The sequence below is a fragment of the Antrostomus carolinensis genome, unplaced genomic scaffold, assembly GCF_000700745.2.
Source record: "Antrostomus carolinensis isolate BGI_N321 unplaced genomic scaffold, ASM70074v2 scaffold1415, whole genome shotgun sequence".
Taxonomy (NCBI): Eukaryota; Metazoa; Chordata; class Aves; order Caprimulgiformes; family Caprimulgidae; genus Antrostomus; species Antrostomus carolinensis.
Window position 1 is genome coordinate 60,060 of NW_010318294.1, and position 18,828 is coordinate 78,887.

An 18,828-nucleotide genomic window follows, 5' to 3' on the forward strand; every position below is an offset into this window, starting at 1 on the left:
TTTTTTTTTTTTTTTTTTTTTTTTTTTCCGTTATTGGAAGGCTTATTTGAACTCCTATATTCTTCTTATTTTGGAAGGATGGTGAAGAGAAAATGGGTGTTTGAGCCATATATTGAATTTAGAAAGATCAGATTTTGACTCCTGAGCCTTTTCCTAAGAAGAATCATTCTCAGAAATATTCCAGTTGGGTGTTTCTGATAATGAATAAACTTGGAAGAATTATGATCCACCAAGCGCAAATCAATCAGAGCTTTTGTGCTTTGTATGACATTAGGTTTTAGACTGCTCTCACCACCAGCTTTCCTAAGCAAAGGCTACTAATAAAGTGGGTCATTGCAAGTTGTTTTCCCAGCTCAATATCAAACACCATAAAACCTGTCATTTAAGATCTGCACAGGGAATAGCATCTCTTGGCAATGGACAGTTGTGACAGCACTATTCAGCAAGTCAGAACTACTGATATTTGTCTTGGGGTTATAATATACTCAGCTTTTCAAGAAGAGTCTGCTGTTAAAAGAGTCATTTATGCTATGCCTTCATGGCAGGGTATGCTTGGCCGGTTGCCCAAGTTTTGTCCTTAATCTATCTGCACGGAAGAAGCTTGAGTGTGTTTCCATCTGAACTGTCCAGGTGAGTCTGTAGGTTTAAGGTTAGATTCCACTTCAGTGTGGGTAGACAAGGGGTCTTGCTACAGGAGCACAGGCCAGCCAAGCCCAAACAGTATTCACCCTCCTGGTTTGAACTGTCTTCTCCATCTCCTTCTGTTTTTTATCCTAGCTCTACACTTTATCCATCCTGCTCATATGCTTGCTTTCACAAACAATTTCTGGAAGTGATTCAGCAGTTGACATGAACTGAGGACCTCTCCCACCTCCCTGTTAAGTAGGTCTCTCTGTTCAGGAACAGTAGTATGGATGAGGACACCATAAATAGAGAATAGATCCAGACATATTTAGTTTAAAAACATAATCTTAGACTTGGGGTTCTGTTAAACCCCAACATGTTAAAATTATTTCCAGTTGTTCATAGAGCCAACGGCAGCCAGCATCTGTGTTCTCTTGGACACATGCATCTAGATCACTCTGGCACTCTCTTCCGGGATCACACCACTGCAGGACATGAAATACTCTCCCTGGAAGATGACTCCAAGATTCACAGTTGCTGTCATTTGCAAAAGCAGGGCTTTCTATTCAGAACTAAACCCTGCCTTGACTTACACCCACCACGGACTCCTCTGGCATGAAAAAGGAGTTGGGGAAGATCCAGACACTAAAATCTGATAGAAACCATCAGAGAGTTCAGCCATAGATTTGACCACCAGCCAGGTGCCTTTAATTATTACTTCCAGAGCTCCCTGTATTCTTGTCTTGTGGCAAACATCAAGGAACCTCAGCAATGCCTAGTTTTGCTTGGTGCAAGCACCAATTACTCTTTTTTCAGAATGGGAAACTGAGGCTGCCTTTTGCACTGGGTAGTTTATGTAGCCCATATTTCTACTAAGGTGCTGTCCTGGGCAGAGATATATTGTTAAGTACTTTTAAACAGTAACTATATGGTCATCCATCTCCTGGTACTAAGTGTAACAAATCACTCTAAGAGAAAAGTGATTTTGCCTTCCATAATATCCAAAACATGGCTGGAGATTGGACCCAGGAGTTCGAAATACCAGTCTGAAATGTACAGGCAGGAGTTCTGGCCAAGCTCTTGCATATCCTCATGGGTCTACTGTTCTGTAACTGGATCAGGAGTGATTTCCATCCTTTCCCAAAACAAGATCTAGGGCCTGTCTATTGAAAATAGTTTGTGGCATGTTCAAAGTAAACAAAAAGAAGAGGTTCCTAATGCAGCACATGATTAAGCTGCAGAAGGTTTTGTTGCAGAATGTGTTGGCTGCTCACAGTTTGCATGGGTTCGAATCCCACTGAACAATTACATCAAAGAAAGACACTTCAAAAACTATCTTAAAAAAAAAAATAAATAAAAAACTACAAAAACCACACTGTAGACTCCAGAAGTCCCTAAACTACAGAGCACTGGAGTCTAGGAGAATTTCTGGGGGGATTACCAAAATTGCTTCCCCTGTTTTTTTGCTCTTTCTTAGTCATCCACATCTTCCTATTGCCAGAGGCAGCACATCGAGTCAGACAAGACCCACTGTCTCTCACATAGCTGTTTTTTCACTCTATATAGAGGATCCATGTCCAAGTCAAAGCTCAGAGTACAGCCAAGCAATTAAATAAGAGAAATCCTTCAAACTACGTTTTTAGATGCAACAGTGGAAAATAATACACCTGTGGGATAAGGCTTCCTTCTTTGTGCAGGAGACTTAAGCTCCCACACCTGGGCATGTATTCATTTGTGCTTGTCCCCATCACACAGCTGTTCAGATTAGCTGTTATTCTCTCTAGTCTGGGTGTCTCAAAGCCTCTGTCTCCAGCAGCCAGAGACCAGCAGCTGTGCAATCATATCTGTTAACGTATGGGATATAAAGGATCTGTTAAGTAAAACCAAATGGGGAACGGAGGAGGGGAAGAGATCAGCACAAAGAAATCACTCCTGCTAAGATGTGATTAGGGATGCCCCACAACACCCAGCTGCAAGGAACAGGTGAACTCAGCAAACATTTTAAAGCCTGCAGCAGAATTAGTCCCTTGTGGGTGTTGTTTGCTATGGGGAGGAGGAGTGAAAAGGGAGGAATGAGGAGCCCATGCAGGTGGAAGGAGGGTTTGGTTGCTATTGTTTGGAGTTAGGTAACAGTAGGTTCCTGTTTTTTCCAGAGTGGATTGGGCTTTTGGTTTTTCTCCCATTCAAAATTTTGAAACACCTCAATTTTACAAGGTTCATATATTTTGCAAGGTACCATGGAGAAGATAATTAGATAATTTACAATTAGCTACAAGAGAATTAGTAATCACTTCCCCTGTGGAAAGGGCTGTAATCATCACCACAGAGCTGTAGGACTACTGTGAAAATGGCAATGGGAATGTGCAGCCCAGGCCCCAGGAAATGCCGTGCTTTTAACCTATTGATCCATCTGATTAGCGTGGGTTAAGGGAAGCAAAGACCACTGTGTCTCAAAAGGGGGGGTGGTTTGATAATATTGGGGCACCTGCAGTTCACCCCTCTGCTCTATAGCTCCTCCTTTCTTCTTTAACCTCAGGAGAATATCTTGTCCATGACTGTCAAAAAAAACCCAGGTTTATAGCTCATTTTTACCACTCTGATTTTGGCAGATTCCTTATCCCACTGCGTGTACTTGGGGATACTGGTGGATGAAAAGCCAGACATGAGCTAGCACCATGTGCTTGCGGCCCAGCCCAACCATACCCTGAGCTGTATCAAAAGAAGCATGGCCAGTAAGTTGAGGGAGATGATTATGCCTCTCTACTCAGATACACTAACTGCAGTACTATGTCCAGTATGTTTAGCAGGGGCAGTAGCAGTAAGACAAGGGGCAATAGTTTTAAACTAGAAGAGAGCAGATTCGTGCTAGACACAAGGAAGACATTTTTTACCATAAGGTTAGTGAAAGACTGGCACAGGTTGCCCAGAGAGGTGGTAGAAGCCTCATCCCTGGAAACATTCAAGGTCAGGCTGGACGGGGCTCTGAGCAACCTGATCTGGTTGAAGATGTCCCTGCTCACTGCTGTAGGGTTGGATTGGATGACCTTTAAAGGTCCCTCCTAGCCCAAACCATTCAATGATACTTTATGATTCTATGATGGACATTCTTGGTGCTGCCTCCTCCCCCATCTCTGCTGAGGACCAGTCAGCAGAGTGGGCAAGGAAGACCCACTCTGCATCTTGCACCCTCTTTGGTAGATGTGCCACTTGGTGCTATGCAACAGCGTTTTCTTCTTACCCACACCTGCACAGAAAACTTCTCTAAGCTGAGCATTTGTTCTGTTGCAATGCCAATGAGGTAAACTTAAAGTCCTTCCCAGTGCCTGGACTGAGGTACTGCAGCTGGTCCCTCACTGTGCATGCAAGCAGTGTTTAGGGAGGAGGGGAATAATAGCAAAGACAAATAATTATTAGCTATATAAATAATGGAATTAATTAGCACCTCGTTTCTAAAATGAAACCATACAGCAACATGGTCCTGATGCTTAGAAAGCCAAAGGCATCAAGTAACATCAGAGGGCTGATCTGGTGAATACCATACATGTACAGAAGATGTTTGTTCCCATACAGAAATATGCAAACGTCAGTTTTGTTCTTGCAGAAAGCAACACACACTCTGTCCGTGTGTGTTAACCTGGCAATGAACTCGGTATGAAAAAGGGAGGTTCACAGGTTTTAGAATAAGGGGTTTCATGGTTAGAAGGGAGCGTAGCGATCTTCTGGTTCACCCTCCTGATTAGCCTGGGCAACAAAGGTGGTAGATCTGTCCTTCTTTATTTCTAAGGCCTTGAATGCAATGTTCTAGATGGTAAAGCTGGCTTACACTCTCCTAATATGAGGATTCAACCTCTTTGTTTTGCATGAGGAATAAGAGAACACAAGTGTATTTATATGCTCTTATCTACGTGTACCCCCATGCACACAGAGACATTAGCAAGAGCTATCTGGATAAACACAAACCTGTGTCATGTCTCTCTGTGAGTGACCCTAATTTCCCCCTAGTCCCTCCACAATTGCTATGATTCTTGTTCTTGTCCTCTTTTTCCACAGAGGGTGAAACATCCTGCATCTCATTGTCCCTTCTGTCTCTTTAATTAGAGACCATCCTCCCTCTTCTCCCCCTCGCTCCTATGTCCCCCCTTCCCATCTCCTCTCAGCACTTGGTTTGCAACACTCTATTATTTCACCTTTCATGTGCACCGTCTCCTTTGCCTGGGCCTGTCTGACACCTCTGCCTTATGCTTATCATAGAAACATAACATTTAAATACAAATACAAATGGAACAGGAAATAATTTAACCCCTATTTGCACTGGGGAAAGTGCCGAGGCTTCGTATAAACACAGCCAGGGAGATTTATAGATGCTCTGTATTTATTTGGCATGTTACATTTCTTCACCACTACGCCTTGCAGCCAGCTTTTCCTGACAGGCACAAAACTCTGCAGCTGGCAGAATGGCCAAGAAGAGAGAAGCCTGGTTTCCTGGGGATACTGGAAATGTCACCAGGAAGACATCTCTGGTTTGCCATTGCTGTGGGCATTCTCTTCCTACCCATCTTCCTGGGAGGAACAGAGAGTACTGGTTTCTGTTAGTTGACGGCAAAATGTGGTAGACTTGAGTTGAACTTAATTTTTATTATTATGGTAATGACTCAGGTTGCTTGTGGTGAAAACTTCGTGGTGCACCAGCAGAAACCTCTTCAGCTCTTCTGAGCACTACAGCACAGAGAAATAGCCGTCCATGGTTATTTCTATTGGCCAAGCAAGCATGATGGACTCCGGTTATAAGGAAAGACTGATAATGGGGTGAACACTAATGAGGGAAAAGAAAAAAAGTGTGCAGAAGAGGCTTATATGGACACCACATTCAGCCCCTACACTGTGGGGCAGTGTCACTGCTCAGACTGCTGCTGTTAAGAGCTGCCTCTACAGCAAGGTTAGAAAGGTTTTTTTACTAACATGTAATATTTGGGCATGAGATAGAAACTGCAACTGTCACTTCGGTGTGTGTAATAGACAGAAACTTGGACAGGCCCTTCCTGACAAAAGCAAAGGAAAGATGCTCAGATGTGTGTCAGTACTTGATGCATGACTACATATGGTCTTGAGGAAGCTGCATAGAATAGGTTTTCATCACATCTGTTCTTAGACATAGTAAGTAAACTCATTGTCTTGATTTCCTTCATAGGAGGGAGATACAGGCTGCTCCTCATGGCTGCCCACCTCTGTTGTGTAAAGACAAGATAGTACAGTGAGGTGCCATCCATGGCCATTGGCCAGCTTTGACTGGAGCACACAGTCATGTCTACGGATCATGTTGGGGGCATCCCAGATCATGGGCTCATGCCTGGCCTCTTTTTGTTCATGTCTTCTGCCCCAGAACAGTGGTGTCTGTTCTTCTTAATGATGTATTCACTTTGGCCTGGGGCACAGGTCTTAGCGGTCCTGATCTGAAGGTTTTTCACCCCTCAGTCCCACAATCTGAAATGAGGATGATAGCATCAAGCTTGGCAACGGAGGTCACAGGGTACTGAGTCTGCTCAGTGCTCTGAAATTCAGATGTAAGTCCTGAGATATATGGATCTGGGGTAGTGTCTCACTGAGAGGAAGAAGCATAGGACTCAGCAGGGTGGTATGGGTGGACCATGGGAGGTAGCGATGGACCCTACACCCTACAGACAGGCAGAAGCTCAGGGACACCTTGATCTGGGGACTGTGACAGGTTTGTGTGCAGCCTAAACCTCTGGTTTCTGCAGGATGTAGAGTGGACTAGTCAATGGTAGAACAAGGTACTGTACTCCATTTGAGGATGCTGGAAAAGTCCGGCAGGAAGCACTTACAGTGTGCACGCATGCTCAGACACATCCTACTGACGTTAGCACATTTTATCTTCATTTTATTCTAGAAATCTCATGGCCTTGTCAGACATATTTACAAAGCAGAAGTAGTTACTCTGGCACATGGCATGTTAGCTTTTTGTTTGGGACCTGGAAGAGCAGTGTGAGGGGGCACTCGGGGTGTGACAGGCTCCTTCAAGCCCATTAGAGGATAAACTCATTAGTCAAGACCTCAAACATGCTGAATGGTCCCAGATGCTGGACCGTTCCCTCTCTATTTCCAGCAGAGATGTGTGACAGACATTGTTAAAACACTGCTGAGCTCCCTGGCATGGCTGGGACGTGAAAGGTAAATGCGGCACTTTGTTAGAAGAATCTCTCGTAGAAAAAAGCTTGTTAAACTGACTCATTTTTTATCAGCTGAGTGTGTGATTGTGTAGATTTTTAAGTGGCAGATGTAACAAATGATTCCCTTGACAACCCAAGGCACACTTTTTCAGGAGGGAGACAAGGCGCTGGCTTGGAGATGGAGCTGTAGGTGATGTCCAGGCAGTGCAGAGCCCTGGCTGGCCATGGGGGGCCCCTTCATGCCACCTTCCCTGGAGCAGCTGGACCAGCAACCCCTGGGGAAGGTGGTCCTCACCCTTGGCAGAGCCTGTTCTTGGTGGTCTGACAGCCACATTGTGGGCAGCTAACCAAAGCACCACATCTTCTGCCAGCCCACTCTGGGGACAGGCATCACCACTCCTAGTGTCTTGCAGAGATGCAGAAAAGGGAGCTAAAATTAAAAAACAAAAACAACAACAACAAAAAAATATTAAAAGTTAAGTGATTCCTAAAACACCTGGTTTTAGGTTTGCATAAACTAAACCAGACAAAGCAGTTTCAGGCCAGTTCCACACTAGAGAGTTTTGCTGACAGAGGAGGGATGTGATTTTTTTTTAATGATACATTTATATTAGCAAAAAGCCTGGTGAAAATACAGTTACACAGTTATAGGAGTGCTTTTGCTGATGCAGCTTATTTGAAACAGGAGAAACTGTATAAAGTACAATATAACAAACACTTCCTCTGTGCTGAAAGTATTTACTAGACACAAACTTTCTAGGCAAACCCTATTGCCAGTGGCTTTCCCAGTTCATTCTCACTGCTCTGCCCTCTTCCTAAAATATCTGTCGTCTTCCAGGACAGCTGGTCTTATTCGCTGGGTGGGTTTTCCTCCAATATCTGGAAAATCATTGGCGTCTGGACTAGACGCTTTCTCCAAGGCTTTGTCTACCCCTAGACTGAAAGGTGCCCCACAGATCATGTACTCAATTTCAGTAGCTGCCTCTCTAAGGCTTATACATCACCTCTGGGAGTCTCTTTTGCAGGTTAGTTTGGCCATCAAGAAAACAAAGCTTTCAGATGTCCAAAGCACCTTTTCTTGAGGCAGGGACAACCTACACAGTGTTAGTTAGGGCTTTATGCATCATTAAACCCTGAACTTTTTGTTACTAGCAAAGACCTCAAAAAGTCCCTCTGTTTAATCAATTTATACATAAAGTAGGCATATTTCTTGCTTTAACATATCTATCAGAAGGCTATTTCTATTTTTCTTCCGTATCAGAAATGCACATGTACCCTCCTCAACCTATTTTTCCTACAAGCCTAACTGAAGGAAGCATAACTTCTCATTTTTTGTGGGCAATACAATTTTCATTCACATGGATAACTCAACTGCAGGACTGAAAGCTCCTAATATCCTCACTCGATATCCACTGCATGAAAAATTATCCTCATCCAAGGCTATAAAGTAATTTGCCAATTTGCAGGTGTATCTTGGAGAGGGGAATTTTGATCAAACACTTGTTGAAGCAGAAGAGATTGGCTACACCAATGATTTGTCAGTGAACAAAAGTGCCATAAATTGCCCAATTAGTCAGCCAGAAAAGCGTTGTCACAAATAAATGTTTTGTTCAGCTTTAGGTTAACATGTGCATTAAAAATAAATACATTTAAAAATCAATTTATTTATTTATTTACATATATTTATTCAAATTGGTTACATCTGCTCCATAAACTGCTGTGAAAAAATCTTTTGGTTCACACATTTACATAGTGCTTAATGAATGATAAATAAGACATTTATGAATCATGTGCAAATGGCCTGTTTACATACACATTGTAAACTATGTAAATTTTTTTTTTTTTTTTTTCCTTGCTGTAATGGTACTAGTCTCTGAATATAAACCTGATCTATAGACATCACTCAGTGCCCTCTGAGATCTTTCTATCAATCCAGCAATTATTAATTTGGTCTGTTTCCACCAACATTTTCTGAAGGTGTTTTCTTCTGGACTGAAGATCCCCATACTTGGTGTATATATATATATCTCTATACAAGCCTTCCTTGTTCAAAATACAATTATCTACTAGCAGACCATGTCCTTCCTTGACATGAAATACCACCTGCTTGAGCTAACTCAGATATTAGTAATCACATAAGTTAACTTAATGTTTCAAAAAACAATATATGCTTCAAAAGCTTTGGGTTATTTCAAATAAGCTTTAAAATATACATTTAAAAAATCATCCAAACTTGTAGGTATGTGTCTGTGAGTGGGTATGAATGACAAATCTCCGTTTTCAGGCTGTGGCTTCCGTTATATCCTGATTTAGAACAGCTTATGTTAAACATTTTTTTTCCTGCAACTTATTTAGTATTGCGAGGGCTACTAACTTATGTTATTTTTCATTTGGACTTTATTTCTACATGCTATCTTTATCCACATTCCTCTTGGATCGCAGTCTGAGCAATGTTGTCATTTCAGTTGCTGCAAGCTGACTGCAAAAATCGATCAGGAAAAGCTGCCTTGGAAGGCTTTGGTGCCTAGATTTTGAGAAGCAGCTAAATATTTTACATATAACCAAACCTTTACGGGTTTTGGGAGTAGTTTTTTGTGTGTTTAGTTTGTTTATTTTTTTATATTGCCAAATTATTTTCAAGTACTCATTGAAAGTCAGATGCTATTAAGGTTTTTTGAGCCAGACACCTGAAAAGACTAGCAGCTTCTGAAATATGTCACCTCAATGTTTGTTTTGCATGTGATACTAAGCCATCCTGGCTTTCACATCCCTCCTGAAATATGGTAAGCATCTCTTTATTTTGTTCCAGAAGATAGAAAACTCTTTGTGGGCATGCTCAATAAGCAGCAGTCAGAGGACGACGTGCGCAGGCTATTCGAGGCATTTGGCAACATTGAAGAGTGCACAATCCTTCGGGGACCGGATGGCAACAGCAAAGGTAAGGTGATGGCTTGTGTCAAGCTAGATCCGGTCTCAGCATATGTATCATTTTCTGGCACAGCAAAGTCACTAGGTAGCCACCAGGACAGCATCTCTTAGATTAGGAGGGGCCACATTTGCCAAGGGAGGCCATTTCTTTGCTGGTCACTGTCTGCTCTTGCATGAGAAAAAAAAGCTGACTGCAGTTAAAAATGCATTCTCCCAATGAGCCGCATGCAAACTGATGCCTAATACTGTTTGCAGGGCACAGCCTCTTGTCCGGAACACAAAACACTTACATTTGCTCTAAATGTGTTCTTCCCACATTGTTGAACAGACCCATTGTTTCTGTAAACAAAGCCAAGGTTCCAACTTTACATCTTGGCTCAGCAGCCACCACCATCTCTGCTTATTTCTCACTCACCAGACCCAGGTCTTCCCCTTCTTCAGCTGGTCTTTACATAGATACACACCAGACAGTGATCATAATTCCAAGGGTTGAAGTGCTGATTTAAATATTACACGCAGTAGACATTTACTGTTTGAAACACACAAATGCCTTATTACAAAACTAGGTGCCTTACCTCCTTCTGCCACTTTTTGGTGTTGTTTGTTACTTGGATAGCACACCAGATCCTCTTCTACAGCCTAGGTGTAAGAATGAAGATTCTCTCTTGAATGTGAGGGTCATTCTTTTTTTTTTCCTGTCACTCTCTAGACAAAGTAACTTCAATTTGAATAGGAAGCCCTCTTCTCTTGACAGTATAATGTGTACATTAAATATTTATCTGCGTATAATATATCATAAACTGTGCTGGAATGTGCAGCACCAGAGAAGAGACCAGTCCTACTGACACAGTTCATATCTCACTGGATATTCTGACATGTGACGACACCAACCAGCATATTTTTGCAACAAGGAGGCACAAAAAATCAAATCACAGTGATACTGTGAAAGATATTGCTATTCTTTAAAAATACTGTCGGCCAAAAAAGACTTCACACCAGTATTATAGTGCAGCTGTTTGATATAAGTCAGCAAAACTCAGCTTTCCTGATACAAATGACTGAATACAAACTGAGGGCACCTTTCTTCAATAGTATGGCTACTTTAGTTTCATGACATCCAAAGACAGGGGCTGCCTCACTGGAAAGTGATAGGCAAGGTTGGCCTAGAAGAACTCCAGCCATCATAATGGTAGGCAATTAAGCACTCCATTTACTGAACAAATCAAGGAGAAAATAAAAAGGAAAAAAAATAGTCTGCCTCCACTTGGAATTGTACAGAAAAAAATCTAATGACAAAGGAGTTAAACAGAGTAATAACAAAGGCAATAATGTCTGAGATCTGTAAGGAACAGGTTCCAAAGGAGATCCAACCCCTAGACTTTTATTCATACTTTCTCTCTCCCTCTCTTTATTTTTTTTTTTTTTTCCCCCTTAAACAATTTCATTATAAGTCTGAATCTGAGTGGCAGCTCCATATTGCTAACCAGTTTAATTATTAGTGCCAGCAGGCTGCAGTCTCAGGCTTGCATTTCACTGAGCTGCTCAGGATCAATACTGAGCCTTGACAGAGTTAATATTACCAGCTTCCATTTGCTGGTGCTATTTACTGAGAATGTGAAGCTCCTAATTTACACACACAGAGTTACATACACGCACACACTCACACAGAACAGTCAATCCAGAAGAAAACTTAAGGCTAGTGCCCTTATCTTAGGAGACAGTCAGGTAAACCACAACTCCTACAAAGTTATTCCTAGTCTGTAATGTTTTCCATCTGTTAGAAACCAACATGTGACACACATTGCTTGTGAGCTACTTGTTTTGGGTAAAACCCATAAGGATTAAATTCCATCTAAATTGAGATTTAAGCAGATTGTCTAAGTGCCAGATAGCGATCAGATCCCATAGACTTCAACCCTACCCAACCCATTATTTGAAGCCCTACAATGCATCCCTGTGGTGAACCTCTAAGTCCTCCAGGTACCTCAACACAAGCAGTGCTCTGAGAGGTAGATCTCAGTTTCCAACCTGAACACCACCACAGTCCAGTCACAGGTGGAAAGCTGCCTGAACCTTGCCTGAAGCCATAAGTGATGTCCTGAGCCATGACTCATGCCCTTCACAGAAATACGTCCTGCATAAGTGAGATGGTGTCTGGAGCATGCAAAGAGGTAGCAGAAGAGTTGAGACTGAAGCATTTCTCTCCCTGAAGGGAAAAGCACAGCCTGTCTCTCCTGGATGAGGTGGGAGAGGAAAGAGCCTTGCTGTACCCCTCTGGGTAAAGCTCACCAGTGTGCAACCAGGAGTGCAGTGGGTCCCTCTGGATAACTTCTTTTTTTTCCTCCCTTTTCCCCCTAACCCCCCCCCTTTTTTTTTTTTTTTTTTCTCTCCATTCAGCAGTTGTCTACTTCAGTAACTCAGAAAATAAAGATTTCCCACAGCACCAGAAGTTCCACAAGAGGAGTCTTAACACCCTCTGCAATTATAACCTTAAGCCCTGACTCTGCAGTCTCCCCTATGCTGACAAGACAGCCAGAGCAGCCCTTTCAGCTCTATAATCTGGAAATAAGGAAAGAAAAAACATTTGAGCACATGTTTCTCCCTGTTCAGCACAGATTATATTTCTCCCTGTGTGTCAAAATCCCTTTAAACTCCACATCTACTCCTGTCAGTGGGACAGTGTTGTTCTGCAGAGGGTGGCATGACTCGTCCTCAGCTCATGAGGTACTGGAGTCAATTCCAGTGAAAAAGGTGGGAAAGAAGATTATATTTTTGATATTTTGTACAGAAGCCATCCCACTGAACATACAAACAGAAGGGCCAAAATGTTGGGATCTCTGTTATTGCCTTACCACCGTGTACCAGTGAAAGCTGAGTTTTCACTTGTTCTGCTAACCCAAGCCTACTGGAAGCAGTAGGACAGCTCTCATTAGCATCTTAGGCATTAAACAAGACAAATGCTTGCTTCTCCTTTCATTCCCACCTTTATCCAGCTCCACTGATCCATCAGGTTCCTCATCACAGGAGTGAATTTCACCTGAAGAGAGTGAAGCCTTCAACATGACAGCAACACTGCAGCCAAAAATCCTGCTCCAAATGTAATGGGTGACTGGAGCTAAAAAGCTTTTGTGTATTTGCTAATCAGCATCTTCTTTTTAGAGGCAGAAAGTACAAAACAATCTCTGCAAATAATTAAACACCCTAATTCTGGATTATCTCTGATTAATGAAGAGGAAGGCACAGTATCTCAGGAGCCCGGGAATGCTGGGCTGTGATTATGTCATAATTGATCCCTATTGTTTCCAGCTGAAGTTTATCTATCTCATTTTCTCATTATTGTCTGCTCTCAGCTCCTTATAAATTAGATCCAACTATTAGCAGCAATTGTTGTGCTTTTCCTGAAATACAGTCTGCACACACTGCTGAGGGGATAATGTAAAGTGAAGAGCTCCTAACTGTAAGCTAATTTCATATGTGTGTCTTATTTTTAGAAGGGGCTATCACTGCTTTCTTCAATCTTACTTCTATCAGCCTGCAGTGATGATTTTGGGGACCTTTGGGGCTCATTCTTCTAGTTTGCAAACGGAGTGTTCCAACACTGCACTTTTCACCCTGGACTCTATGGATTCATAAGAGTATGTGGACTGTCTGAAGGTGTTGTAAAGGCAATAAAGGAGAGCTGTCCCATTGTTGGGACTGGCACCTCCTGTGCAGTGATCTGCACCCCTTCAGGGAAACAGCTAGGGCTTTGCAAATTGATTAAAATCTCAAAAGTCTTTAGTAGTAATAGAAGAGGAAGGAAGACAGAACTTCTCAGATCTCTCCCAGTCTGTTCCAAAATACACCTTAGCGTATGGAAATTACTCTTCCTCTCTCTGAGTCAGTTTGCTTGTAGCTAAGAGTGTTAGCAATACTTTCCCCCACTGTAGTGGTGCATGTGACCCTTTGAAGTGCTGATCATTTCTGCACTCTGGCACATATTCATAAATGCACCTTTCTGCCCTAAAACCTTATGTAAGAGCTCAGTGTGAGATTCCTCACGTGGCAATGCAGGCTGGGGAAGCACTGCCTGGATTTTCCTGGTGTCCAGAGAACACTTATACAGGCAATGGCTCTGCACCTATGAAAGACCAAGGTTCAAATTTTGGTGGTAGCAAGATGGCAGCCGTCACATGTGGATCCCTCCTACTCATGTTTCTTCATCAGAATTTCTCTCATGCTTTCTCAGACCAAAGTTGCCAAGACAAGCTCTGAGCAGTCTGTCATACATCTCTACCAGATGATGATATGATAAGGTACCTTGAGGATTTAGAATAACCTGAATGCCTTCTTTACAGCTGTCCTGTGGTTGCTTGTAACAAGTACATGCAGCTTTCTGATACCTTTTACACAATTACTTACTGTTTCTCATAACACCAGAGGGAGGAGCATTCAGCATTATGTCCAATATAAATAAAAGGAAATTCATTTTCACCCAATAAATTGTGTGTAAAATTGTGCAGTAGTCTGACGTGGGAAGCTGTGGAGGTCAAAACACGAGCGGATTATAAATGTACTTGCTAAGTTTATGTCCATTTGTGCCCATTACAAGCAGTGTAAGAATTCTGGATGCAGCTTTGCCTTAGCTGGGCCTCAGGCTGCCGAGAACTTGACTTTGGAAAGGAATAGCCAAGAGCACATTTGCTTGTTAAACTTTCTCCATAACCCTGTTTATTGGCCAGTTATGAGGACAGGAAACTCAGCTACATGGCCTTTCATGGTATCCATGCAACCTTTCTTATGTTCTTCTTTTTCCTCTTCCAGGGTGTGCATTTGTGAAATACTCTTCACATGCCGAGGCCCAAGCAGCCATCAATGCCTTGCATGGCAGCCAGACAATGCCGGTGAGTAGCTCTGTAACGTGGCCAAGTGAGGACTGGTCCTTTGCTGCCCGGTGGCCTGATTGAGGGAAAGGGATGATTTATCTATTCTCTGCAACAAATCTTTCGGGAAGGATGGATAGCAGCTCAAGCATGCAGGACCTTGGGTGTGCTTAACTCATCAGTGGAAAGGCCAGAATGACACTATCATTTCACACAGGCACAGAACCCCAAGGGGTGCTGTGTTCTCTCTCCAGCAATTTTGATGACCTGAAAAAAAGATAGATGGTTCACAGATGCCAAAATCTTCGGGTCAAACTCACCATGACTGCAACCTTTCAAGTTTCAGAGGGATGAATTAAGTAGAAACTTGTGTCTAAGGGCTTCTCTTTTTTCCCGTCCCCAAAGAGTCCCTGCCTCTAGGTGAGGGGCAAAGAACTTTTTTACCAGCATTCAGCAGAGAGCAGCATTGTCACGTGATGGCACTAGAGGCTAGAGACAAGTCATACAGTGATGTGTACCTCACTGCTACTACAAATGTGCCTAAGCATAAATATGGTCCCTTACATCCAAACTTTGAAAGACAGTCAGACCAGCTACTGGATCTTCCAGGAAATATTTGAGAGATCATTCCACTAGGACAAATATCTAACAATATGAGGTTTTTAGCCTGATAGTTCAAGAAAGTAAAAATTGAGATGTATATTCTATGCAAAATTATATTTGTACACCATCACACAGATCCAGAGGAATGTAAGGCATTCTACTGTCAGCAAGTAAAGTTCTACTGGTCTGACATGTTTTGGTTTATTATAATAGTATATTATTTTTATTATTAATTATTCACAGTGTAAATCATGAAAGGCTAAGAAGTATGCCAACAACTTGGAAAGGATACAGGAAAGCTCAATAAAAAATATTTAAGAGTGTAAAATACCCCTTTCAGCAAAAGACTTCAATATAAATTAATTAATTTATCCAAATAAGTTTAAAGTGGGCCTGGCAGATTGTCTCTAGATCTTTGGAGGGACAAAAATGGAAAATTCTTTACAGGGGAAAAGGTTTCTAAAAGTAGCAAATCATCAAGATCTCAGTTTTTGGAACCTCATTTTAGACAAATCAGTTTAAAAATGATACATGTTTATCAGTGACACTATTGAAAAAAATCTGCTTAATGATGGGAGTCTCAATCGTTTGAAGTATTACGATACCTTTAGGAGTCTCTTCTTTTTAACAAAACCAGATGTTGGGCTTGATGCTGATATCCCATATTGAAACATTATGGGTGTCTTTCCTAAGACAGGTCAAAGAGGTACTTTAAATGACTTTCTTTCAAAATTTGACCCAAAGTGATAGTGTCTGACATCAGGAATTGCAGTTCCATAGGGTACGGTACCAGAAAAAGGTGTAATAAAAAGTCAGTCCCTGGCCCAAAACATCTTGCAAACTCATGTGACAGTGAGAGGTTGACAGGATAAAACAGACAAAACCCAAGGAGAGTTGAAGATTTTGTCTAGATCTAGTGTACCCAAAATATCCTTATCCTTCATACTTTCACCACACTTTAAATAAGAAAAAAATACTCATCTCTCAACCACTTGGGAGTAAATTTCTGTTCCATCCTGCTGACACGAGCTGAGCTTAGGATGTACAAAACAATGAAGAATCTGGCCATTTCATGGGTCAGATTTTTAGTGGACCATTTTTCTTGTTGATTTATTTGACTCAAGTCCCTGTTATGGAAATGTTCTTGAATAACCTGTTCTAAGCATCTGAAAAAGCATTACAATTTAACCCTTAATAATGCACATATCAGCCTCATAATCAAGTTCCATGGCTTGACAAGTTTCCATCAATTGTCTGAACTTCAGCAGCAGTCCACATACCTACTCTTAGTTCACAGGAAAAGCAAATAGAAAATTATTAATTTCATCCTCTTAATTATTAGCTAAGTTATTAAGTTAAGCTAAGGCATTGCCTTGTACCTCCCATGAGCTATGAGCATATACACAGGCAGTTACCATAGCTCGGCAGACTAGTGAGGACCTGTCCACCACTTGATCAAGACATAGAGTCCATACTGTTTTGCCCACAGGCCCTCAAAATTTTTAAAGTGCTTTGAATGAAATGGGCCAAATCCTGCAACTGATCTCTGTTCCCATTGCATTTTCATGGTGCTTCAGGGTGTGCAGCTTCTTTCAGGGCTTGGATGTTCACAGAGAAATGCAGCCACCTCGTGGTGAGATGGCAGTGTAGTCCTCGTCCTTGGAAAGGAGGGGTGCATTGCTGCCATCTTCCTTCAGTCGTGTATGTGTCCCCCATTTCTCTTACCATTACGACTGGCTTCATTTTTCCAGGTGCGATGTCAACTCAAAGTTGTTCCTGTGGTTCAGCCAATTTAAACGTCTCTTGCCTTGTCCTCGTGTACTACCAACGGGGCATCCGTCATCATTCTTGTCAGGTCTCGAGCCATTCGTTCCTGCAGCAGACTCCTGTTTCTCCACAGCTGTCAGGATTATTGCTCTACTGTGACTTCCTGTTCACACAACATATGTTGCCTAATAGTTTCAAAAGGCAACTTTCTTTTATGAAAGTTCTTTTTTTTTTTTTTTTTTTTTTTTTTTTTAATTAACCTTTCCTTGGACAGGTGCCTGACCATCACTATCACAAGCCCACTTCTCTATGCAAGGTGCTTGTTTCTCCTAAGGGCTCAACAAACAGGTCTATAGCTTTCCAATTTTCACACAATTGACAGCTTTTAGAAATAACTTTGCCAAAATCCCTTACTTTTGAGCAGGCCTTCTGTATCTGCCTGCGAAGAGAGCTTTTGGGGGTCTTCTTAAATCATATTGCCTATCAACTCATCAGCTTGATGCTAGTGTTTTACTGGACCTTCATGTCCTCCTTTATAAGAGATCATAATTTTCAGGTAGTTTTGCATGTATTTATTATGTATTTATATATATGCCCTGTACTTTTAGCTTTGGTTACTCTGTTCCCTCCTGTCTCTCTTCCCTGTCCATATGGGGTCATAAACACGTTTCTTCACATGATTCTCTTTCCTTCCTCATCCAAGCCTTGTCCCTAGCAGCCTTATCCACCAACACAAATTCAGCTATTTCTATAGTGACATCTTGCAGTTCTAACTTCTCTACTGCAGGAATGACTCCTGTCCAAACTAAAATCTCTGCCTGTCTTTCCAGCATCTCCTAGTGGATGTCGAGCTGTCAGATCAAGCTCAATATGTATAAAAGAGAGCTCTTGAACTTTTCCTCTCAAACCCTGTCTCCTCTCTCCTCCACCTCCATTCTCAACCACTGTGGATAACATTATCATCCCACCTGTCAGTCATGCTCCTACCTAGGCATCATCTTCAGCTTGGTTTTCTCCTTCTCTCCATGTTTTCATATCCAGGTGACAGCCAAATATTAAAGAGTCGTTCTACACAACACATCTAACACATCTAAGATACAGCCTTGTCCATCTGCCCACACAGAATAAACTCTCCTACAGGCTTCATTATGCATCCTTAAGTTGCAGCAGCCTTTATCCTACCCAGAAAGTACACAGGATTAAAAACTATACTATTGTTCCATGTTTTTCACCATCTCACCTGCTGTGGCACCTCAGAATTTCTTTTGTTATGAATTAATTCCTGGAAAGGGTAGAACAGTACTGTTATCTACATTTTCTGCATAGTGGTGAGATGAAGTGAAGAGTTTGATTCATATGATTTAGCTTTAACATTAGTCTAAATATCTTCTAGGATTCCTACAGGAAGGAGAGAGAGGTAGAGATTTCTAGAAATTTGTGCATTTTTCCCATTATCTATCTGTGCTAGGATGGGCTACATCACCTTTTGCACATGCTGGTCCTTTTCATTAATTATAATGGAGATCCCCATAACATCATGAGACTGAATACCTGAAGTGGGACTCATCTCACCTAATTTGAGACATCCAGAAGCTAAGGAACTATGTCTAAGTTTGTCATCTAAGTGTCTGCCATCTAAGTTTCTATTATAATCAATAGAGAGAAATAGATGCCTCTGGAGGATTTTTATTTTACAGAAATAGATTTTGAAACCTGTCAAACCAAAACCAAATAGAAGTATGCTTTTTAGCTAATTTTAGGTGTCGGATTCCTATGGTCTGCCAGTTCCAAAATAGTGAGTCTTCACTTGAAGTACAAGTTAGAATGTGGATGTGGATTTTTAAGCATCCATAGTGCTT

The 18,828-nt window shown here is 41.8% G+C and overlaps 1 protein-coding gene across 1 annotated transcript in view; it reads left to right on the forward strand.

Moving 5' to 3' along the window:
- The first annotated feature begins 9,623 nt into the window (after positions 1-9,623).
- Positions 9,624-18,828, forward strand: part of CELF4 (CUGBP Elav-like family member 4) — an 80,699-nt gene continuing 71,494 nt past the window's right edge. Inside the window, exons 1-2 of the mRNA XM_010168825.1 lie at positions 9,624-9,747; positions 14,541-14,620. Of these exons, the coding sequence (XP_010167127.1) occupies positions 9,642-9,747; positions 14,541-14,620 (186 nt within the window). The 5' untranslated portion in view covers positions 9,624-9,641. The remainder of the gene's footprint in view (positions 9,748-14,540; positions 14,621-18,828) is intronic.